Source organism: Bufo bufo, unplaced genomic scaffold, assembly GCF_905171765.1.
Source record: "Bufo bufo unplaced genomic scaffold, aBufBuf1.1, whole genome shotgun sequence".
NCBI lineage: Eukaryota > Metazoa > Chordata > Amphibia > Anura > Bufonidae > Bufo > Bufo bufo.
This window is the reverse complement of record NW_024401154.1, coordinates 69092-94556: the sequence shown is the minus strand read 5'-3', so window position 1 is coordinate 94556 and position 25465 is coordinate 69092. Positions and strand designations below refer to the sequence as shown.

General features: G+C 48.8%; 1 protein-coding gene across 1 annotated transcript in view; it reads left to right on the top strand.

Moving 5' to 3' along the window:
* The first annotated feature begins 2569 nt into the window (after positions 1–2569).
* LOC120984658 (integral membrane protein 2A-like) overlaps positions 2570–25465 on the top strand; it is a 40199-nt gene continuing 17303 nt past the window's right edge. The window contains exon 1 of the mRNA XM_040413415.1: positions 2570–2680. Coding sequence (XP_040269349.1) covers positions 2570–2680 — 111 coding nt within the window. The remainder of the gene's footprint in view (positions 2681–25465) is intronic.

Below are 25465 nucleotides of genomic sequence, written 5' to 3'. Positions count from 1 at the left end.
CAGATTGTGGATCCACCAGGAAAGCTCCTCCTTGGTCTCCTCGTCCAGAGAGATCCAATCCGCGTAGGAAACTCCCGCCCGTAGGTGGGAAATCTTCAGGCGCTGAAGGGCCCGATAGTGAAGCGGAGCCGGAAAAAACGCCTGGATAGAAGAGGCCAGCAGACCTATGATCCTGGCTAGTTGGCGTAAAGGAATCTGGACAGATGACCTGGCTTTGCACAATTCCTTCCGTATTGATCGAACCTTGGCCGGAGGTAGGCTGAGTGTTCCCGCCGTGGAATCCACCAGAAAACCCAAGAACTCCATCTCGCGAGACGGGATGAGGCAAGATTTCTCCTGATTAATGAGGAAACCCAGATCCGCCAGAAGATCCATGGTCCAATGCAGATGATTCAGCAGTACCGATGGATCCTGGGCCATGATCAGAATGTCGTCCAGATATACGATGAGACGAACTCCTCGACTGCGTAACCATGCCATAGCCGGGCGCATCAGCTTGGTGAAACACCAGGGAGCTGAAGAGAGGCCGAATGGGAGGCACGTGAACCGCCAAATCCTGTCCTGCCAAGAGAAACAGAGAAGATTTCTGGACGCGTCCTCCACCGGGACAGTAAGATAAGCGTCCTTCAAGTCCAACTTGACCATCCAATCGCCCATCTGTAGAAGGTCCCGAATGAGATGGATGCCCTCCATCTTGAAATGGCGGTATCTGACAAACGCGTTGAGGGCGCGTAAATTGATAACGGGCCGAAGTTGGCCCCCCTTCTTTGCCACCAGAAATATATTGCTGATTACCACGCAAGGGGATACAGGAGCCGGTCCTATGGCTCCTTTGCGGACAAGATCCGACAGTTCTGAGTCGACCAGTATGCGGCTTTCCGCTGACAGCACCACGGGATGTGGATGTGGGATGGATAGCGGGGAGGACGTCAGCTCGATGTGGAAACCCCTGACCGTGGATAGGACCCATTGGTCTGAGGTGATACGGGACCAAGCTGGAGAAAAAATACGTAATCTGCCCCCTACACAAACACTTAAAGAATTGGAATGAGTTGGTAGACTCACCGTAGGGACGTCTGGAATTAGGATTTCCTCTATATCCTCTTGGACGCCAGGAACTTCCTCGTGAAGGGAAGAAGGATGACGGCTAACGTCTATGCTCCTGGAAGGTAGCTCTCTGAGAAAAAGAGCCTCGGCCTGAACCACGGGACTGGAACTGGGCACGGCCGGACAGGCGGCCCCTAAAGCTGCCGGCCCTGGTAGAGACCCTACCGTGAAAGACTCTCTTCATAGAGATTTGGGCCTTGTCTAGGGCAAGGTTCTCCAAATAGTAGGCCCTGGGCCTCTTTACCGGCCTCCGTAAGCGCCAGATTGGATAGTTTGGGTTCTATTTTGAAAAGTATGGCTTTCCGCCTTTCTATAGCCAGGGACGTATTTACGTTTCCTGCTATGCAAATGGCACGTTGTACCCATTCACGTAATTCAACAGGGTCAACCTGTTTATTGTCTGCATTAGCTACCTCCGCTAGGTCAAAATTTTTTGCTAATGGTCCAAAGATGTCCAGGAGTTTATCCTGACAGGACCTTAATGCTGACTCCAGACCCCTACGCGGGTTCCAGCCGGATTTGGCGAGGAACTGCGTCATTTTGGGATCGACAGTAGGAGTCTCGCATACCCTGTTAGGGATGACAGGTCTGGGGCATTCCGCCCTAAGCTTATTGCGAGGCTCTTTGGAAAGAGGACAGCGCACTCTAGCCTCCAAATATTTGGAGACGTGCTCCAACGGTAACCACTCAGCCGAGCGGGGGTGGTGGAGCGAATCTGGGTCGAACAAGGGTTCCCCAGAGGGGTCCGTTAATGATGCAGGCATACCTTCTGCAGCGGACATAAGGGAGCTACACCCGGGTAGGGGGTTATCATCCATGACCCCTGATGGGTCCTCCTCTGCCTCCTCAAAGGCGTCATCCATAGCCTCCTCCTCGGATCCGACTTCAGAGTCGGAATCCAAATCTTGTAGTGCTCTAGCACTTTTCCAATTGCGCGTGCGTTCTGCCTGACGCGTACAGGCTCTCTTGCGTGGACCAAGCGCGCCAACATTGGTGGAAACATCATCACCTTTATTAATTCTTTTTCTGGAGGCAGAAATCCCTGGCCCGGTGGGTGAGGACACCATGGCGGGCTGCGGGGTTTGCGAGGTAGCCGGATGAGCAGCAAGGGCCTGCGCAATAGTTTGGGATATGACCGAAGTCATAGATCCCATGGCTGCAGCTATGGCGTTCGATATTGACGCCTGAAAATCAGATCCATTATCCCCAGGGATCGGGGCCTGACCATCTTCCCCCGAAGGGGTTAATTCCACAAGAGGAAAATCCTCCTCTGCAGGGCCCTGGCCACTGAGTACTTTTTTGGGCATGCTGGCAAATCTTTATTATAGATTGAGACTGCAAGTTGGAAAAAACTAATATATAAATATAGTGGGGCTGATTAGCTGGCAAGGGGATTTGCCCCAGGCCAGTAAGGAAGAAACACGCCGCGGAAAACCTGTAAGAAAAAGCCGAGGACGAGCCGATGCTGCCGGAGCTCCGATGTGCGGTGACGTCACGGCGGAAGCGGAAGTGGCCGAGATCTCGCGAGATCACTAGCAAGGAAGACAGGGAGAGCCGCCGCAGCCGCACTGAGGTAAGCGGCGGGAAAAAGAGCCGCCCGATAAGGGAGGGGGAGCAGAAAGGAAGGCACAGGAAGGTGCAAAACGCAAAAGGGGGATGAGACGGAATACTCGATAAGGGGCGCAAAATTAACCTCCTAAACGCCAGGCAGGCGAGGAGCTAACAAGTAGCCCCAGACAAAGCAAAAAACAGTATATATCTATAAATAAACACCTCCAACTTGCCCCAAAAAGGGGGGGAAACAAAGTACAGATAAACCAAACAATATCTATATATCTATATATATAAATCACAATGACATGAAAATAGCAAATCCCACTACTTATCTCTGCGGTCAGCAGCAAAGAAAGAGGAGGTTTTGCAGGCGGTGTGGCCTGTTATAGAGAGACTATGGGGAGGGGCTGATGACATGTTTCAATATTTTTCTATTTTCTTTGCTGCTATTGGTCAGAAGTAAAGAAGGAGAATAGCAATACGAGCCTCCGGGTTTTGTAATAAAATCTTTATGCAGTGAGCTCCTCCTAGTGGTGACTGTATAATCTATATGTAGTGAGCTCCCTCTAGTGGTGGCTGTATAATCTGTATGTAGTGAGCTCCTTCTAGTGGTGGCTGTATAATCTGTATGTAGTGAGCTCCCTCTAGTGGTGGCTGTATAATCTGTATGTTGTGAGCTCCCTCTAGTGGTGGCTGTATTATCTGTATGTAGTGAGCTCCCTCTAGTGGTGGCTGTATAATCTGTATGTAGTGAGCTCCCTCTAGTGGTGGCTGTATAATCTGTATGTAGTGAGCTCCCTCTATTGGTGGCTGTATAATCTGTATGTAGTGAGCTCCCTCTAGTGGTGGCTGTATAATCTGTATGTAGTGAGCTCCCTCTAGTGGTGGCTGTATAATCTGTATGTAGTGAGCTCCCTCTAGTGGTGACTGTATAATCTGTATGTAGTGAGCTCCCTCTAGTGGTGGCTGTATAATCTGTATGTCGTGAGCTCCCTTTAGTGGTGGTTGTATAATCTGTATGCAGTGAGCTCCCTCTAGTGGTGGCTGTATAATCTGTATGTAGTGAGCTCCCTCTAGTGGTGGCTGTATAATCTGTATGTAGTGAGCTCCCTCTAGTGGTGGCTGTATGATCTGTATGTAGTGAGCTCCCCCTAGTGGTGGCTGTATAATCTGTATGTAGTGAGCTCCCTCTAGTGGTGACTGTATAATCTGTATGTAGTGAGCTCCCCCTAGTGGTGACTGTATAATCTGTATGTAGTGAGCTCCCTCTAGTGGTGGCTGTATAATCTGTATGTAGTGAGCTCCCTCTAGAGGTGACTGTATAATCTGTATGTAGTGAGCTCCCCCTAGTGGTGACTGTATAATCTGTATGTAGTGAGCTCCCTCTAGTGGTGGCTGTATAATCTGTATGTAGTGAGCTCCCTCTAGTGGTGGCTGTATAATCTGTATGTAGTGAGCTCCCTCTAGTGGTGGCTGTATAATCTGTATGTAGTGAGCTCCCTCTAGTGGTGACTGTATGATCTGTATGTAGTGAGCTCCCTTTAGTGGTGGTTGTATAATCTGTATGCAGTGAGCTCCCTCTAGTAGTGGCTGTATATATCTGTATGTAGTGAGCTCCCTCTAGTAGTGGCTGTATATATCTGTATGTAGTGAGCTCCCTCTAGTGGTGGCTGTATAATCTGCTTGTAGTGAGCTCCCTCTAGTGGTGGCTGTATAATCTGTTTATAGTGAGCTCCCTCTAGTGGTGGCTGTATAATCTGTATGTAGTGAGCTCCCTCTAGTGGTGACTGTATAATCTGTATGTAGTGAGCTCCCCCTAGTGGTGGCTGTATAATCTGTATGTAGTGAGCTCCCTCTAGTGGTGGCTGTATAATCTGTTTATAGTGAGCTCCCTCTAGTGGTGGCTGTATAATCTGTATGTAGTGAGCTCCCTCTAGTGGTGACTGTATAATCTGTATGTAGTGAGCTCCTCCTAGTGGTGGCTGTATAATCTGTATGTAGTGAGCTCCCTCTAGTGGTGGCTGTATGATCTGTATGTAGTGAGCTCCCTCTAGTGGTGGCTGTATGATCTGTATGTAGTGAGCTCCCTTTAGTGGTGGTTGTATGATCTGTATGTAGTGAGTTCCCTCTAGTGGTGGCTGTATAATCTGTATGTAGTGAGCTCCCCCTAGTGGTGGCTGTATAATCTGTATGTAGTGAGCTTCCCCTAGTGGTGGCTGTATAATCTGTATGTAATGAGCTCCTCCTAGTGGTGACTGTATAATCTGTATGTCGTGAGCTCCCTCTAGTGGTGGCTGTATAATCTGTATGTCGTGAGCTCCCCCTAGTGGTGACTGTATAATCTGTATGTAGTGAGCTCCCTCTAGTGGTGGCTGTATAATCTGTATGTAGTGAGCTCCCCCTAGTGGTGACTGTATAATCTGTATGTAGTGAGCTCCCTCTAGTGGTGACTGTATAATCTGTATGTAGTGAGCACCCTCTAGTGGTGACTGTATATTCTGTATGTAGTGAGCTCCCTCTAGTGGTGGCTGTATAATCTGTATGTAGTGAGCTCCCTCTAGTGGTGACTGTATGATCTGTATGTACTGAGCTCCCTCTAGTGGTGACTGTATAATCTGAATGTAGTGAGCTCCCTCTAGTGGTGACTGTATAATCTGAATGTAGTGAGCTCCCTCTAGTGGTGACTGTATAATCTGTATGTAGTGAGCTCCCTCTAGTGGTGACTGTATGATCTGTATGTAGTGAGCTCCCTCTAGTGGTGGCTGTATAATCTGTATGTAGTGAGCTCCCTCTAGTGGTGACTGTATAATCTGAATGTAGTGAGCCCCCTCTAGTGGTGACAGCAGTTATTAATTCTTCTAGATTTCGGAATGTGTTCTATGTCCTGCTCCCATTAGATATTTGTGTCTCCTTGTCTCCTGCCATATTGACCATGAGCCATATACCGCGCTGTTCTGCTATACAGGACAGGTCTTCGGCTCTGTTTACTTCGCCATAAAATACTTTACTGCCGTACAGAAAAGTAAAGGGAATATGAAGTCGCCCTGTGGGTGTGCGGGTGGAGGGCGCCCTCCTGTGGCTGCTGGTGTCAGTGCCTGCACAGCTGCTCATTATTAGTCCTAATGGAGACAATGCGGTAATTTCCTGCGTCGCTGCACGCTCTCGCATTCTCTGGATCGGGCACAGGTGGAGCAGGATGTGTTGTATCATGTAACACCAGGAAATGTCACCTCTTGTACGGATCAGTGTCTCTCCAGCGGTCGGAGTGCCGCCGCTCGATCTTTGTTTATTGTCCAGCCACCATTTTTTGCCGTGGCCTATTTAATGCTGCAGGTAAAAACTGATGTGCAATCAGAGAATGTGACGCAGCGAAGTGTAAGCTCTGCAGGCGAGTCATGCCGGTTGGCTCCTCTTCCCTTGCTCTCCTGACAAGATGGCGGCACACAGATGACGGTTCTGTCTGACTGCAGACTCATCGTCCTTCATGTGACCCTGTATATCATGCATGTGATGACTGTATAGAAAGCTCCAGCACACGGAGAGTTAATCCCTGAGCGCGGTGCGGAGGGCGTCCATCAGCGCGGGCGACGACTTCTCTGTTACTTCTCCTTTCAAACACGATTAGTTCTGTTTGTAAATCCTGTCAGGAGCACAGAGCTCGGAGAAACCCTAAACCGCCCGACGCCCCTGCCAACCCCGTAATGTCCTCAAGGGCCGGGCGTGACCTCTACGAGATTACAACGGAACTGGCAGGAAAGATGGTGACCGCAGTCACGTCGCCCACAGGTCACAGTCGCGTCGCCCACAGGTCACGTTCGCATCGCCCACAGGTCACGTTCGCATCGCCCACAGGTCACGTTCGCGTCGCCCTCAGGTCACGGTCGCGTCGCCCTCAGGTCACGGTCGCGCCCCCCTTAGATCATGTTCGTGTCGCCCTCAGGTCGCGTTTTGCGTCGCCCGCAGGTCACGGTCGCGTCGCCCTCAGGTCACGGTCGCATCGCCCACAGGTCACGATCGCGTCGCCCTCAGGTCGCGTCGCCCTCAGGTCACAGTCGTGTCGCCTGCAGGTCGCGTCGCCCTCAGGTGACGGTCGCGCCCCCCTTAGATGACGTTCGGGTCGCCCGCAGGTCGCGGTTGCGTCGCCCTCAGGTCTCCTCTCCCCTTTACGACAGTCGCTTGGTGTTTTCCAGAACATTCTGCTGATTCTTCCGCTCGCTGGACGTGTCCTTCCTGTTCACATTGGGCCGGTGATCCGCAGTGATGGCCGCGCTCAGGGACATGCACACACAATCCTGATGCGCCGTTTATGTTCCCGTTAATTCCAATTACACGACAACGCGGAACGAAAAGGCGATGAAACGAGGGACGACTTGAGTGGTCGCACAGAGCAAGAGGGAAACGGAGCGGCGACCCGCAAGACAACATGGCAGCGATAAAACTGCCCCAACTAAACTGCGGCCCCAACATGTCAGTGTATACACAGGGGCCCCACATATAATCTGTAACAGGGCCCCACATGTCACTCTATACACAGATGCTCTGGGGCCCCAGATGATGTATTCATGGGCCCCAAGTCACTCAATACACAGGGGCTCTGGGGCCCCAGATAATCATGTATTCCAGGGCCCCACATGTCTTTCTATGCACAGGGGCTCTGGGGCCCCAGATGATGTATTCATGGGCCCCACATGTCATTCTATACATGGGGGCTCTCGGGCCCCAGATAATTATGTATTCCGGGGCCCCACATGTCACTCTATAAGCAGGGGCTCTGGTGCCCCAGATAATTATGTATTCCAGGGCCCCACATGTCTTTCTATACACGGGGGCTCTCGGGCCCTGATATGATGTATTCATGGGCCCCACATGTCACTCTATAAGCAAGGGCTCTGGTGCCCCAGATAATTATGTATTCCGGGGCCCCACATGTCACTCTATACGCAGGGGCTCTGGTGCCCCAGATAATTATGTATTCCAGGGCCCCACATGTCACTCTATACACGGGGGCTCTCGGGCCCCAGATATGATGTATTCATGGGCCCCACATGTCACTCTATAAGCAGGGGCTCTGGTGCCCCAGATAATTATGTATTCCGGGGCCCCACATGTCACTCTATACGCAGGGTCGCTGGGGCCTAAGATGATGTATTCATGGGCCCCACATGTCACTCTATACACAGGGGCTCTGGGGCCCCAGATAATCATGTATTCCAGGGCCCCACACGTCACTCTATGAATATGGGCTCTGGGGCCCCAGATGATGTATTCATGGGCCCCACATGTCATTCTGTACAAAGGGGCTCTGGGGCCCCAGATAATCATGTATTCCAGGACCCCACATGTCACTCTATACACAGGGGCTCCAGGGCCCCAGATATGATGTATTCCAGGGCCCCACATGTCACTCTATACACAGGGGCTCCGGGGCCCCAGATAATGATGTATTCTGGGGATGGCTGAAGTTCTATAAATTGCTGTGAATTTGGCGCCTCGGTTGATGGGGGGATTGTAGCGCCGGCACCCATAACCTGGGGGACTCCCCGCTGTGCTGCGCGCTCCCGGTTAAGCACATGGTGGCGCCCTTGTGCAGTGCACTCTGTCAGCCAGTGTGTGGCGCTGTGGCGCACCAGCCTCCTCTCGTCTATTCTTAGCGCAGGTTCCGTAGTCGCTCGCCCACTTCCTCCGCATCTCACCGCAGACCACGGCGCACATTTCCTGCTGCTCAAACCGTCCCATCGAGAGCCGGAAGTACGTCCAGCTGCACGGGAGATGTTGCTTCTAGAAACCTAGAATGTGTCGGCAGATGAGAACCATGTGGCCCATCTAGTCTGCCCAATATACTGAGTACTATGGATAGCCCCCGGCCCTATCTTATATGAAGGATGGCCTTATGCCTATCCCATGCATGCTTAACCTCCTCCCCTGTATTTGCAGCTACCACTTCTGCAGGAAGGCTATTCCATGCATCCACTACTCTCTCAGTAAAGTAATACTTCCTGATATTACTGTTAACCCTTTGCCCCTCTAATTTAACACTATGTCCTCTTGTAGCAGTTTTTCTTCTTGTAAATCTTCTCTCCTCTTTACCTTGTTGATTCCCTTTATGTATTTAGCAGTTTCTCTCATCTCCCCTCTGTCTCGTCTTTCTTCCAAGCTCTACATGTTAAGGTCCTTTAACCTTTCCTGGTAAGTTTTATCCTGCAATCCATGGACCAGTTTAGTAGCTCTTCTCTGAACTCTCTCCAAAGTATCAGTATCCTTCTGGAGATATGGCCTCCAGTACTGAGCACAATGGTTAATGGTTTTGCTAGTTCACCGCTGAGCTCTTCTAATAGCTTTGGGTGTATCCCATCAGGCCCCTGTGACTTATTTGTATTAATTTTAGACAGCTGACTCAGAACCTCTTCCTCTGTAAAGACACATGCATCAACAGATTCATTAGTCTTCCTTCCTAACTGAGGTCCTTCTCCTTAATTTTCCTTTGTATAAACTGAACAGAAGAATTCATTGAGGCCGTCAGCTAGTTCTTTATCTTCTTCCATATACCTTCCTTCTTTGGTTTATAATTTGGTAATTCCTTGTTTTAGTTTCCTTTTTTCATTTATGTATCTGAAGAATGCCTTATCGCCTTATCTCCCTGACTGAGCTCATTTCTCTTCTGCCTGTGCTTTAGAAGCTCTTATAACTTGTTTGGCCTCTCTCTGCCTAATCTTATAAATTTCCCTGTCATCCTCGTGGTTTTTTTTTTTTATAATTCCTAAATGCTATCTTTTTGTTTTTAATGATTTTGGCCACTTCTGCTGAGTACCACAGTGGTCTCTTCCTTTTTTTGCTTTTACTGACAAGCCTAATGCAATTTTCTGTTGCCTTCAATAATGCACCTTTTAAGTAGTCCCATTTCTCCTGGACTCCATTGAAACTGTTCCAATCTGATAGGGACTCGTATACCACTAATCTAATTTTAGAAAAGTCAGTTTTTCTAAAATCTAAAACTTTTGTTTTTGTGTGGTGTGACTCAGTCACTGTACTTATAGTAAACCACACTGACTGGTGATCACTAGATCCCAAGCTTTCCCCTACAGTAATATCAGATACCAAATTCCCATTTGTGAATACTAAATCTACAATGGCCTCCTTCCGGGTTGGCTCCTCAACTACTTGCTGTAGAGATAATCCCAGTAGGGAATTTAGAATATCTGTACTCCTGGCAGAACTAGCTATTTTGGTTTTCCAGTTTACATCAGGAAGATTAAAGTCTCCCATAATGATAACTTCCCCCTTCAATGTCATTTTAGCTATTTCCTCAACTAGGAGATCATCTAAATCTTTGACTTGGCCAGGTGGTCTATATATCTCACCTACACGAGTTACCTTATGATTATCAAGCTGCAAGGTAACCCAAACTGACTCTAAATTGTTCTCGCTAACTTGTATTAAATTAGATTTTATGCTATCTTTCAAATACAGGGCCACCCCTCCCCCTTCTTGCCTTCTCTGTCTTTCCTGTATAGAGAGAACCCTATTGTTATATCCCAGTCATTACTTCTATTGAACCACGTCTCAGTAACAGCCACTAAATCTATATTCTCAGATGCCATTATAGCCTCAAGTTCATTGATCTTATTCCCGAAACTGCGAGCATTTGTAGACAAGACTCTGAGCTTGTCATTTCTTGACCTTTGTGCTACTGGCATCTTCTGCCATTGTTCCGGGGGGCAGTCGGACTGCTGGATTATCACTCTTTTGCCCCCCTTTCCTAGTTTAAATGCTCCTTAGCAAATACTTGGAACTGTTCACCGAGGACATTCGTTCCCTTGAGAGAAAGATGCAAACCATCTTGTACAGTTCTTTTCCATTCCAACAAGAGCTTACATGAGACACAAAGCCAAATCTTTGGTTCAGACACCATTCACCAAGCCATACATTGAATTCCTTAATGCGCATCTTCCTGTCATGCTGAAGGTTATGCACAGGCAAAACTGCAGAGAATGAAACAGTCGATGCAACCTCCCGTATATCATTACCGAGTGTGTGAAAAGCTTCCTTCACCTTTGAAACCTCATTGCAAGCCGGATCGTTTGTGCCAAGATGGACAATAACATCCACCTCCCTTTCCTGCTTTGCTTGCCTAACAATATTAACCCCTTAAGGACGCAGGGCGTATCGGTACGCCCTATCTTCCGAGTACTTAAGGACTCAGGGCGTACCGGTACGTCCTAACTTGAAATCAGTATTCCGGCGCCCCAGGGGTTAATCAGAACGGGATTTCGGCTGAAATTATTCAGCCGGCATCCTGTGACAACGCCAGGGGGGGTCATGTGACCCCCCCCGTGTCGGCGATCGCAGCAAACCGCAGGTCAATTCAGACCTGCGGTTTGCTGCGCTTTTTGCAGTTTCTGATGCCCGCGGTCCCTGACCGCGGGGATCAGAAACTTTTGAGTGCATAAAATCAATATTTTTCACCCCCCCCCTGCACCCCTGCACGATTTGATGCCGGCGGGTGGTGCGGGGGGGGGGGGGGTGTCGCAGGTGGTGGGGGCGTTGCGGGAGGCGGGCAGTGCGGCAGGCGGGATCGCGATCCCCCGCCCGCCTCCCCATGAATGATCGTTGGCTTCTAGTGGGTATACCAGGGTGCCAGCACATTGCTGGCACCCTGGTATAAACGGCTGACATCTGTGCAGATGTCAGCCGTTTAACCCTTTCCATACCGCGGTCCGTACTGACCGCTGTATGGAAAAAGTTAACTGTCATCGGTCAAGGGGCTCCCTCCCTCTCCCATCGGGGGGCTGCTGTGCCTTTGCAGCCCCCCGATGGAGAGGGAGAGAGCCCCCCGACAGCCCCCCTCAGCCCTGTGCTTACCCTTCCCCGTCTGCGAAGTTGCGGCAGACGGGGAAGGTTCCCATGGCAACAGGACGCTGTCTCAGGCGTCCTGCAGTCCATGGTGCTGAACAGATCTGTGCTAAAAGCAGAGATCTGTTCAGACAAAGTGTAAGTAAAATACAGTACAGAACAATACATATTGTACTGTACTGTATTATACAGACATCAGACCCACTGGATCTTCAAGAACCAAGTGGGTCTGGGTCAAAAAAAATGTAAAAAAAAAGTGAAGAAAGTTAAGATAAAAAAAAAAACATTCATCACTGAATAAAAAAAAAAAAAAATACACTATACATATTAGGTATCGCCGCGTCCGTAACGACCTGATCTATAAAACGGTCATGTTACTTTCCCCGCACGGTGAACACCATAAAAATAAAAAAATAAAAACTATGAGAAAATTGAAATTTTGCCCACCTTACTTCCCAAAAAAGGTAATAAAAGTGATCAAAAAAGTCACATGTACGCCAAAATAGTACCAATCAAACCGTCATCTCATCCCGCAAAAATCACACCCTACCCAAGGTAATCGCCCAAAAACTGAAAAAACTATGGCTCTCAGACTAAAGAAACACTAAAACATGATTTTTTTTGTTTCAAAAATGAAATCATTGTGTAAAACTTACATAAATAAAAAGAAAGTATACATATTAGGTATCGCCGCGTCCGTATCGACCAACTCTATAAAAATATCCCATGATCTAACCCCTCAGGTGACCACCGTAAAAAAATAAAAAATAAAAACGGTGTAAAAAAAGCCATTTTTTGTCATCTTACGTCACAAAAAGTGTAATAGCAAGCGATCAAAAAGTCATATGCAACCCAAAATAGTGCCAATCAAACCGTCATCTCATCCCGCAAAAAATGAGACCCTACTCAAGATAATCGCCCAAAAACTGAAAAAACTATGGCTCTCAGACTATGGAAACACTAAAACATGATTTTTTTTGTTTCAAAAATGAAATCATTGTGTAAAACTTACATAAATAAAAATAAAGTATACATATTAGGTATCACCGCGTCCGTATCGACCGGCTCTATAAAAATATCACATGATCTAACCCCTCAGGTGACCACCGTAAAAAATAAAAAATAAAAACGGTGTAAAAAAAGACATTTTTTGTCATCTTACGTCACAAAAAGTGTAATAGCAAGCGATCAAAAAGTCATATGCACCCCAAAATAGTGCCAATCAAACCGTCATCTCATCCTGCAAAAAATGAGACCCTACTCAAGATAATCACGCAAAAACTGAAAAAACTATGGCTCTTAGACTATGGAGACACTAAAACTTTTTTTGGTTTTAAAAATGAAGTTATTGTATAAAACTTACATAAATAAAAAAAATTGTATACATATTAGGTATCGCCGCGTCCGCGACAACCTGCTCTATAAAATTACCACATGATCTAACCTGTCAGATGAATGTTGTAAATAACAAAAAAAAAAAAAAGTGCCAAAAAAAGCTATTTCTTGTTACCTTGCCGCACAAAAAGTGTAATATAGAGCAACCAAAAATCATATGTACCCTAAACTAGTACCAACAAAACTGCCACCCTATCCCGTAGTTTCTAAAATGGGGTCACTTTTTTGGAGTTTCTACTCTAGGAGTGCATCAGGGGGGCTTCAAATGGGACATGGTGTCAAAAAACCAGTCCAGCAAAATCTGCCTTCCAAAAACCGTATGTCATTCCTTTCCTTCTGCGCCCTGCCGTGTGCCCGTACAGTAGTTTACCACCACATATGGGGTGTTTCTGTAAACTACAGAATCAGGGCCATAAATAATGAGTTTTGTTTGGCTGTTAACCCTTGCTTTGTAACTGGAAAAAAAATATTAAAATGGAAAATCTGCCTAAAAAGTGAAATTTTGAAATTGTATCTCTATTTTCCATTAAATCTTGTGCAACACCCAAAGGGTTAACAAAGTTTGTAAAATCAGTTTTGAATACCTTGAGGGGTGTGGTTTCTTAGATGGGGTCACTTTTATGGAATTTCTACTCTAGGGGTGCATCAGGGGGGCTTCAAATGGGACATGGTGTAAATAAACCAGTCCAGCAAAATCTGGCTTCCAAAAACCAAACCGCGCACCTTTCACTCTACGCCCTACTGTGTGCCCGTACAGTAGTTTACGGCCACATATGGGGTGTTTCTGTAAACGGCAGAGTCAGGGCAATAAAGATACAGTCTTGTTTGGCTGTTAACCCTTGCTTTGTTAGTGGAAAAAATGGGTTAAAATGGAAAATTAGGCAAAAAAATGAAATTCTCAAATTTCATCCCCATTTGCCAATAACTCTTGTGCAACACCTAAAGGGTTAACAAAGTTTGTAAAATCAGTTTTAAATACCGTGAGGGTGTAGTTTCTTAGATGGGGTCACTTTTATGGAATTTCTACTCTAGGGGTGCATCAGGGGGGCTTCAAATGGGACATGGTGTAAATAAACCAGTCCAGCAAAATCTGCCTTCCAAAAACCATACGGCGCACCTTTCACTCTACGCCCTACTGTGTGGCCGTACAGTAGTTTACGGCCACATATGGGGTGTTTCTGTAAACGGCAGAGTCAGGGTAATAAAGGTACAGTCTTGTTTGGCTGTTAACCCTTGCTTTGTTAGTGGAAAAAATGGGTTAAAATGGAAAATTAGGCAAAAAAATGAAATTCTCAAATTTCATCCCCATTTGCCAATAACTCTTGTGCAACACCTAAAGGGTTAACGAAGTTTGTAAAATCAGTTTTGAATACCTTGAGGGGTGTAGTTTATAGAATGGGGTCATTTTTGGGCGGTTTCTATTATGTAAGCCTTGCAAAGTGACTTCAGACCTGTAGTGGTCCCTAAAAATTTGGTTTTTGTAAATTTCTGAAAAATTTCAAGATTTGCTTCTAAACTTCTAAGCCTTGTAACATCCCCAAAAAATAAAATATCAATCCCAAAATGCTACAAACATGAAGTAGACATATGGGGAATGTAAAGTCCTCACAATTTTTGGGGGTATTACTATGTATTACAGAAGTACAGAAACTGAAACTTTGAAATTTGCAAATTTTTCAAAATTTTTGGTAAATATGGTATTTTTTTATGCAAAAAAATTAACTTTTTTGACCCAATTTTAGCAGTGTCATGAAGTACAATATGTGACGAAAAAACAATCTCAGAATGGCCTGGATAAGTCAAAGAGTTTTAAAGTTATCAGCACTTAAAGTGACACTGGTCAGATTTGCAAAAAATGGCCAAGTCCTTAAGGTGAAATAGGGCTGAGTCCTTAAGGGGTTAAGGATCCGTCGTCTATCCCTGCTAGCAGTAGTACCAGGGAGACATCTCACAACACCATTCTCCTCAAACTTCACATCTCTTATGATGGAATCGCACACCAACAGCTGCTTACTATCAATCCTCACCTTCTCCTTTTTGTCTTTGGCTGCAGTCTTGCATACTTTAGGCATGGGAGATGATTGTTCCTCACCCACTGTGCTTGAGCCATCCTCCATGTTGCTCTTGCGCTCTGAAAGTGCTGCAAATGAATTATGGAGAGCCACAGGCTGTGGAACATGTCTTCTATCCACAACTCTCAGTCTACCAGAACCTGCAGTAACCCATCTTCCATTTCTAGGGGGCCTCTGTGGCAGTGGCATTGCAATGTTCTCAGCCTGACTTTGTTTAATGGTTAATTTACAAATCTCAGATTTCAAAAAGGTGATTTCCTGCTGCATTATGGAGAGCTGTCTACAGATCAGACAGTATCCAAACCTCCGAAGAGCGGAACCTGAAATAAAAGCACAACAATTCCTGCGCAGAACCAGGTCTGCCATTGTAAAGAGGGGAAAGATTATAAACAAATCTTACTTGTGTAGATTGTATCCACCTCCAGATTACCTCCTGAATATCTCCAATGCACTTATAAAAATCAGCACTTGGAAAATCAGCAAGCTATAATTCTACATGAACACAAGGGAAAATAGATCATGGCCACTTTAAGATGAGATAGGACCACCTGCACTGGGCTCATCAGATAGTACCCCCCTTCCTCGGGCCCCCGAGAGCCCGACACCAAGCAACAGTGGCAATGCATGCACATACACAGGGGCCACCTCAGATTTCCTCTAATGACCGTAAACACAACTGTAACGTTCAGATGTGACTGAATACACGACCGACTGGCTTGATCCCAAACTAAGGCGCATATAGGTGAGCCCTATAAAACCCTAAGAGCTCTCCCTGACTGCTATGCCCATGCAAGGGTCTCAATGGTAGACGATTGCATGCCCACGTACCTAAGACTGTGTGACACCTGAAAACCCTATAATAGTGAGGGGACACGACCACCGGCTCCCTGCCCTTAATACGGACGGAGTCAGGGTCACCTAGAATCAAGCCAGCAAGGAAACACAATAAAGGAAAAGACTTATCTGAGGAATCAGCAGCAGCAGCCTCCAGCAGTGAACACTTCATCCAGGAAGTAGTATAAACCGCAAAGTGAGGCAGTATGGGAGGGAATATAAAGGAAGACGATTAGTCTAAATAGGTGACACCTGGGAGAAGGAAAGGAGATGAGAAAGTGAAACCAAAACAAAGAACGTCATACAAGAGGTAGAGAAGAACGTCTGCCAGACCTTCTCACAGAACTGGCGGTGACAGTGACGCAGCCATTACCGCCATGACGTCATCCGCCCAGATTATAACCTTCATCCCCATCTCTGGAGGTATAAAACAGTGGGGGTCATTTACAAAACCTGGCGTTCAAATGGATTCTTATGGCTTTTTTTAATACTTAAAACTGGCTTAGTGTAATTTGTAAATGACTCCCAGTGAGTTGGAAGAAGCTTGACCTCCCAACATGGCGGACGTGAATCCCCGCTGATCTTTAATACACTACACTCAGGGGCCGCCAGCCAGGTACCACATGATCTGATGCCCTCATCTAGAAGCATCTGGTACTCGTGCACCTGACCACCAGCTGCAGATCCCTCCTGAAGTCATCTGTATCACCACCCTCAGTATGGTGATAGGGCGGTATATTGTGCTGTACTGTGTATATGGTTCTGCTGGGGCAGTATATTGTGCTGCACTGTGGTATCTGGTTCTGCTGGGGCAGTATATTGTGCTGCACTGTGGTATCTGGTTCTGCTGGGGCAGTATATTGTGCTGCACTGTGGTATCTGGTTCTGCTGGTGCGGTATATTGTGCCGCACTGTGATATCTGGTTCTGCTGGGGCGGTATATTGTGCTGCACTGTGGTATCTGGTTCTGCTGGGGCGGTATATTGTGCTGCACTGTGGTATCTGGTTCTGCTGGGGCAGTATATTGTGCTGCACTGTGGTATCTGGTTCTGCTGGGGCGGTATATTGTGCTGCACTGTGGTATCTGGTTCTGCTGGGGCGGTATATTGTGCTGCACTGTGGTATCTGGCTCTGCTGGGGCGGTATATTGTGCTGCACTGTGGTATCTGGTTCTGCTGGGGCGGTATATTGTGCTGCACTGTGGTATCTGGTTCTGCTGGGGCGGTATATTGTGCTGCACTGTGGTATCTGGTTCTGCTGGGGCGGTATATTGTGCTGTACTGTGTATATGGTTCTGCTGGGGCAGTATATTGTGCTGCACTGTGGTATCTGGTTCTGCTGGGGCAGTATATTGTGCTGCACTGTGGTATCTGGTTCTGCTGGGGCAGTATATTGTGCTGCACTGTGGTATCTGGTTCTGCTGGTGCGGTATATTGTGCCGCACTGTGATATCTGGTTCTGCTGGGGCGGTATATTGTGCTGCACTGTGGTATCTGGTTCTGCTGGGGCGGTATATTGTGCTGCACTGTGGTATCTGGTTCTGCTGGGGCAGTATATTGTGCTGCACTGTGGTATCTGGTTCTGCTGGGGCGGTATATTGTGCTGCACTGTGGTATCTGGTTCTGCTGGGGCGGTATATTGTGCTGCACTGTGGTATCTGGCTCTGCTGGGGCGGTATATTGTGCTGCACTGTGGTATCTGGTTCTGCTGGGGCGGTATATTGTGCTGCACTGTGGTATCTGGTTCTGCTGGGGCGGTATATTGTGCTGCACTGTGGTATCTGGTTCTGCTGGGGCGGTATATTGTGCTGCACTGTGGTATCTGGTTCTGCTGGGGCGGTATATTGTGCTGCACTGTGGTATCTGGCTCTGCTGGGGCGGTATTTTGTGCTGCACTATGGTATCTGGTTCTGCTGGGGCAGTATATTGTGCTGTACTGTGTATATGGTTCTGCTGGGGCAGTATATTGTGCTGCACTGTGGTATCTGGTTCTGCTGGGGCAGTATATTGTGCTGCACTGTGGTATCTGGTTCTGCTGGGGCGGTATATTGTGCTGCAATGTGGTATCTGGTTCTGCTGGGGCGGTATATTGTGCTGCACTGTGGTATCTGGTTCTGCTGGGGCGGTATATTGTGCTGCACTGTGGTATCTGGTTCTGCTGGGGCAGTATATTGTGCTGCACTGTGGTATCTGGTTCTGCTGGGGCGGTATATTGTGCTGCACTGTGGTATCTGGTTCTGATGGGGCAGTATATTGTGCTGCACTGTGGTATCTGGTTCTGCTGGGGCGGTATATTGTGCTGCACTGTGGTATCTGGTTCTGCTGGGGCAGTATATTGTGCTGCACTGTGGTATCTGGTTCTGCTGGGGCGGTATATTGTGCTGCACTGTGGTATCTGGTTCTGCTGGGGCGGTATATTGTGCTGCACTGTGGTATCTGGTTCTGCTGGGGCGGTATATTGTGCTGCACTGTGGTATCTGGTTCTGCTGGGGCAGTATATTGTGCTGCACTGTGGTATCTGGTTCTGCTGGGGCGGTATATTGTGCTGCACTGTGGTATCTGGTTCTGCTGGGGCAGTATATTGTGCTGCACTGTGGTATCTGGTTCTGATGGGGCGGTATATTGTGCTGCACTGTGGTATCTGGTTCTGCTGGGGCAGTATATTGTGCTGCACTGTGGTATCTGGTTCTGCTGGGGCGGTATATTGTACTGCACTGTGGTATCTGGTTCTGCTGGGGCGGTATATTGTGCTGCACTGTGGTATCTGGTTCTGCTGGGGCAGTATATTGTGCTGCACTGTGGTATCTGGTTCTGCTGGGGCGGTGTATTGTGCTGCACTGTGGTATCTGGTTCTGCTGGGGCAGTATATTGTGCTGTACTGTGGTATCTGGTTCTGCTGGGGCAGTATATTGTGCTGCACTGTGGTATCTGGTTCTGCTGGGGCGGTATATTGTGTTGCACTGTGGAATCTGGTTCTGCTGGGGCAGTATATTGTGCTGCACTGTGGTATCTGGTTCTGCTGGGGCAGTATATTGTGCTGCACTGTGGTATCTGGTTCTGCTGGGGCGGTATATTGTGCTGCGCTGTGGTATCTGGTTCTGCTGGGGCAGTATATTGTGCTGCACTGTGGTATCTGGTTCTGCTGGGGCAGTATATTGTGCTGCACTGTGGTATCTGGTTCTGCTGGGGCAGTATATTGTGCTGCACTGTGGTATCTGGTTCTGCTGGGGCAGTATATTGTGCTGCACTGTGGTATCTGGTTCTGCTGGGGCGGTATATTGTGCTGCACTGTGGTATCTGGTTCTGCTGGGGCGGTATATTGTGCTGCACTGTGGTATCTGGTTCTGCTGGGGCAGTATACTGTGCTGCACTGTGGTACCTGGTTCTGCTGGGGCAGTATACTGTGCTGCACTGTGGTATCTGGTTCTGCTGGGGGGGTATATTGTGCTGCACTGTGGTATCTGGTTCTGCTGGGGCAGTATATTGTGCTGCTCTGTGGTATCTGGTTCTGCTGGGGCAGTATATTGTGCTGCACTGTGGTATCTGGTTCTGCTGGGGCGGTATATTGTGCTGCACTGTGGTATCTGGCTCTGCTGGGGCGGTATATTGTGCTGCACTGTGGTATCTGGTTCTGCTGGGGCAGTATATTGTGCTGCACTGTGGTATCTGGTTCTGCTGGGGCAGTATATTGTGCTGCACTGTGGTATCTGGTTCTGCTGGGGCGGTATATTGTGCTGCACTGTGGTATCTGGTTCTGCTGGGGCAGTATATTGTGCTGCACTGTGGTATCTGGTTCTGCTGGGGCGGTATATTGTGCTGCACTGTGGTATCTGGTTCTGCTGGGGCAGTATATTGTGCTGCACTGTGGTATCTGGTTCTGCTGGGGCGGTATATTGTGCTGCACTGTGGTATCTGGTTCTGCTGGGGCAGTATATTGTGCTGCACTGTGGTATCTGGTTCTGCTGGGGCAGTATATTGTGCTGCACTGTGGTATCTGGTTCTGCTGGGGCAGTATATTGTGCTGCACTGTGGTATCTGGTTCTGCTGGGGCAGTATATTGTGCTGCACTGTGGTATCTGGTTCTGCTGGGGTGGTATATTGTGCTGCACTGTGGTATCTGGTTCTGCTGGGGCGGTATATTGTGCTGCCCTGTGGTATCTGGTTCTGCTGGGGCGGTATATTGTGCTGCACTGTGGTATCTGGTTCTGCTGGGGCGGTATATTGTGCTGCACTGTGGTATCTGGTTCTGCTGGGGCAGTATACTGTGCTGCACTGTGGTACCTGGTTCTGCTGGGGCAGTATATTGTGCTGCACTGTGGTATCTGGTTCTGCTGGGGCAGTATATTGTGCTGCACTGTGGTATCTGGTTCTGCTGGGGCAGTATACTGTGCTGCACTGTGGTATCTGGTTCTGCTGGGGCAGTATATTGTGCTGCACTGTGGTATCTGGTTCTGCTGGGGCGGTATATTGTGCTGCACTGTGGTATCTGGTTCTGCTGGGGCAGTATATTGTGCTGCACAATATACTGCCCCAGCAGAACCAGATACCACAGTGCAGCACAATATACCGCCCCAGCAGAACCAGATACCACAGTGCAGCACAATATACTGCCCCAGCAGAACCAGATACCACAGTGCAGCACAATATACTGCCCCATCAGAACCAGATACCACAGTGCAGCACAATATACCGCCCCAGCAGAACCAGATACCACAGTGCAGCACAATATACTGCCCCAGCAGAACCAGATACCACAAGGCAGCACAATATACCGCCCCAGCAGAACCAGATACCACAGTGCAGCACAATATACTGCCCCAGCAGAACCAGATACCACAGTGCAGCACAATATACTGCCCCAGCAGAACCAGATACCACAGTGCAGCACAATATACCGCCCCAGCAGAACCAGATACCACAGTGCAGCACAATATACTGCCCCAGCAGAACCAGATACCACAAGGCAGCACAATATACTGCCCCATCAGAACCAGATACCACAGTGCAGCACAATATACCGCCCCAGCAGAACCAGATACCACAGTGCAGCACAATATACTGCCCCAGCAGAACCAGATACCACAAGGCAGCACAATATACTGCCCCAGCAGAACCAGATACCACAGTGCAGCACAATATACCGCCCCAGCAGAACCAGATACCACAGTGCAGCACAATATACTGCCCCAGCAGAACCAGATACCACACTGCAACACAATATACTGCCCCAGCAGAACCAGATACCACAGTGCAGCACAATATACCGCCCCAGCAGAACCAGATACCACAGTGCAGCACAATATACTGCCCCAGCAGAACCAGATACCACAGTGCAGCACAATATACCGCCCCAGCAGAACCAGATACCACAGTGCAGCACAATATACTGCCCCAGCAGTATATTGTGCTGCACTGTGGTATCTGGTTCTGCTGGGGCAGTATATTGTGCTGCACTGTGGTATCTGGTTCTGCTGGGGCAGTATATTGTGCTGCACTGTGGTATCTGGTTCTGCTGGGGCGGTATATTGTGCTGCACTGTGGTATCTGGTTCTGCTGGGGCAGTATATTGTGCTGCACTGTGGTATCTGGTTCTGCTGGGGCGGTATATTGTGCTGCACTGTGGTATCTGGTTCTGCTGGGGCAGTATATTGTGCTGCCTTGTGGTATCTGGTTCTGCTGGGGCAGTATATTGTGCTGCACTGTGGTATCTGGTTCTGCTGGGGCGGTATATTGTGCTGCACTGTGGTATCTGGCTCTGCTGGGGCGGTATATTGTGCTGCACTGTGGTATCTGGTTCTGCTGGGGCAGTATATTGTGCTGCACTGTGGTATCTGGTTCTGCTGGGGCAGTATATTGTGCTGCACTGTGGTATCTGGTTCTGCTGGGGCAGTATATTGTGCTGCACTGTGGTATCTGGTTCTGCTGGGGCAGTATATTGTGCTGCACTGTGGTATCTGGTTCTGCTGGGGCGGTATATTGTGCTGCACTGTGGTATCTGGTTCTGCTGGGGCAGTATATTGTGCTGTACTGTGGTATCTGGTTCTGCTGGGGCAGTATATTGTGCTGCACTGTGGTATCTGGTTCTGCTGGGGCAGTATATTGTGCTGCACTGTGGTATCTGGTTCTGCTGGGGTGGTATATTGTGCTGCACTGTGGTATCTGGTTCTGCTGGGGCGGTATATTGTGCTGCACTGTGGTATCTGGTTCTGCTGGGGCGGTATATTGTGCTGCACTGTGGTATCTGGTTCTGCTGGGGCGGTATATTGTGCTGCACTGTGGTATCTGGTTCTGCTGGGGCAGTATACTGTGCTGCACTGTGGTACCTGGTTCTGCTGGGGCAGTATATTGTGCTGCACTGTGGTATCTGGTTCTGCTGGGGCAGTATATTGTGCTGCACTGTGGTATCTGGTTCTGCTGGGGCAGTATACTGTGCTGCACTGTGGTATCTGGTTCTGCTGGGGCAGTATATTGTGCTGCACTGTGGTATCTGGTTCTGCTGGGGCGGTATATTGTGCTGCACTGTGGTATCTGGTTCTGCTGGGGCAGTATATTGTGCTGCACAATATACCGCCCCAGCAGAACCAGATACCACAGTGCAGCACAATATACCGCCCCAGCAGAACCAGATACCACAGTGCAGCACAATATACTGCCCCAGCAGAACCAGATACCACAGTGCAGCACAATATACTGCCCCATCAGAACCAGATACCACAGTGCAGCACAATATACCGCCCCAGCAGAACCAGATACCACAGTGCAGCACAATATACTGCCCCAGCAGAACCAGATACCACAAGGCAGCACAATATACCGCCCCAGCAGAACCAGATACCACAGTGCAGCACAATATACTGCCCCAGCAGAACCAGATACCACAGTGCAGCACAATATACTGCCCCAGCAGAACCAGATACCACAGTGCAGCACAATATACCGCCCCAGCAGAACCAGATACCACAGTGCAGCACAATATACTGCCCCAGCAGAACCAGATACCACAAGGCAGCACAATATACTGCCCCATCAGAACCAGATACCACAGTGCAGCACAATATACCGCCCCAGCAGAACCAGATACCACAGTGCAGCACAATATACTGCCCCAGCAGAACCAGATACCACAAGGCAGCACAATATACTGCCCCATCAGAACCAGATACCACAGTGCAGCACAATATACCGCCCCAGCAGAACCAGATACCACAGTGCAGCACAATATACTGCCCCAGCAGAACCAGATACCACACTGCAACACAATATACTGCCCCAGCAGAACCAGATACCACAGTGCAGCACAATATACCGCCCCAGCAGAACCAGATACCACAGTGCAGCACAATATACCGCCCCAGCAGAACCAGATACCACAGTGCAGCACAATATACCGCCCCAGCAGAACCAGATACCACAGTGCAGCACAATATACTGCCCCAGCAGTATATTGTGCTGCACTGTGGTATCTGGTTCTGCTGGGGCAGTATATTGTGCTGCACTGTGGTATCTGGTTCTGCTGGGGCAGTATATTGTGCTGCACTGTGGTATCTGGTTCTGCTGGGGCGGTATATTGTGCTGCACTGTGGTATCTGGTTCTGCTGGGGCAGTATATTGTGCTGCACTGTGGTATCTGGTTCTGCTGGGGCGGTATATTGTGCTGCACTGTGGTATCTGGTTCTGCTGGGGCAGTATATTGTGCTGCCTTGTGGTATCTGGTTCTGCTGGGGCAGTATATTGTGCTGCACTGTGGTATCTGGTTCTGCTGGGGCGGTATATTGTGCTGCACTGTGGTATCTGGCTCTGCTGGGGCGGTATATTGTGCTGCACTGTGGTATCTGGTTCTGCTGGGGCAGTATATTGTGCTGCACTGTGGTATCTGGTTCTGCTGGGGCAGTATATTGTGCTGCACTGTGGTATCTGGTTCTGCTGGGGCAGTATATTGTGCTGCACTGTGGTATCTGGTTCTGCTGGGGCAGTATATTGTGCTGTACTGTGGTATCTGGTTCTGCTGGGGCAGTATATTGTGCTGCACTGTGGTATCTGGTTCTGCTGGGGCGGTATATTGTGCTGCACTGTGGTATCTGGTTCTGCTGGGGCAGTATATTGTGCTGCACTGTGGTATCTGGTTCTGCTGGGGCAGTATATTGTGCTGCACTGTGGTATCTGGTTCTGCTGGGGCGGTATATTGTGCTGCACTGTGGTATCTGGTTCTGCTGGGGCGGTATATTGTGTTGCACTGTGGTATCTGGTTCTGCTGGGGCAGTATACTGTGCTGCACTGTGGTACCTGGTTCTGCTGGGGCAGTATATTGTGCTGCACTGTGGTATCTGGTTCTGCTGGGGCGGTATATTGTGCTGCACTGTGGTATCTGGTTCTGCTGGGGCGGTATATTGTGCTGCACTGTGGTATCTGGTTCTGCTGGGGCAGTATATTGTGTTGCAGTGTGGTATCTGGTTCTGCTGGGGCAGTATATTGTGCTGCACTGTGGTATCTGGTTCTGCTGGGGCGGTATATTGTACTGCACTGTGGTATCTGGTTCTGCTGGGGCGGTATATTGTGCTGCACTGTGGTATCTGGTTCTGCTGGGGCGGTATATTGTGCTGCACTGTGGTATCTGGTTCTGCTGGGGCAGTATATTGTGCTGCACTGTGGTATCTGGTTCTGCTGGGGCAGTATATTGTGCTGCACTGTGGTATCTGGTTCTGCTGGGGCGGGTATATTGTGCTGCACTGTGGTATCTGGTTCTGCTGGGGCAGTATATTGTGCTGCACTGTGGTATCTGGTTCTGCTGGGGCGGTATATTGTGCTGCACTGTGGTATCTGGTTCTGCTGGGGCGGTATACTGTGCTGCACTGTGGTATCTGGTTCTGCTGGGGCGGTATATTGTGCTGCACTGTGGTATCTGGTTCTGCTGGGGCAGTATATTGTGCTGCACTGTGGTATCTGGTTCTGCTGGGGCGGTATATTGTGCTGCACTGTGGTATCTGGTTCTGCTGGGGCAGTATATTGTGCTGCACTGTGGTATCTGGTTCTGCTGGGGCAGTATATTGTGTTGCAGTGTGGTATCTGGTTCTGCTGGGGCAGTATATTGTGCTGCACTGTGGTATCTGGTTCTGCTGGGGCGGTATACTGTACTGCACTGTGGTATCTGGTTCTGCTGGGGCGGTATATTGTGCTGCACTGTGGTATCTGGTTCTGCTGGGGCGGTATATTGTGCTGCACTGTGGTATCTGGTTCTGCTGGGGCGGTATATTGTGCTGCACTGTGGTATCTGGTTCTGCTGGGGCAATATATTGTGCTGCACTTTGGTATCTGGTTCTGCAGGGGCGGGAAATTGTGCTGCACTGTGGTATCTGGTTCTGCTGGGGCGGTATATTGTGCTGCACTGTGGTATCTGGTTCTGCTGGGGCGGGTATATTGTGCTGCACTGTGGTATCTGGTTCTGCTGGGGCGGTATATTGTGCTGCACTGTGGTATCTGGTTCTGCTGGGGCAGTATATTGTGCTGCACTTTGGTATCTGGTTCTGCAGGGGCGGGAAATTGTGCTGCACTGTGGTATCTGGTTCTGCTGGGGCGGTATATTGTGCTGCACTGTGGTATCTGGTTCTGCTGGGGCAGTATATTGTGCTGCACAGTGGTGTCTGGTTCTGCTGGGGC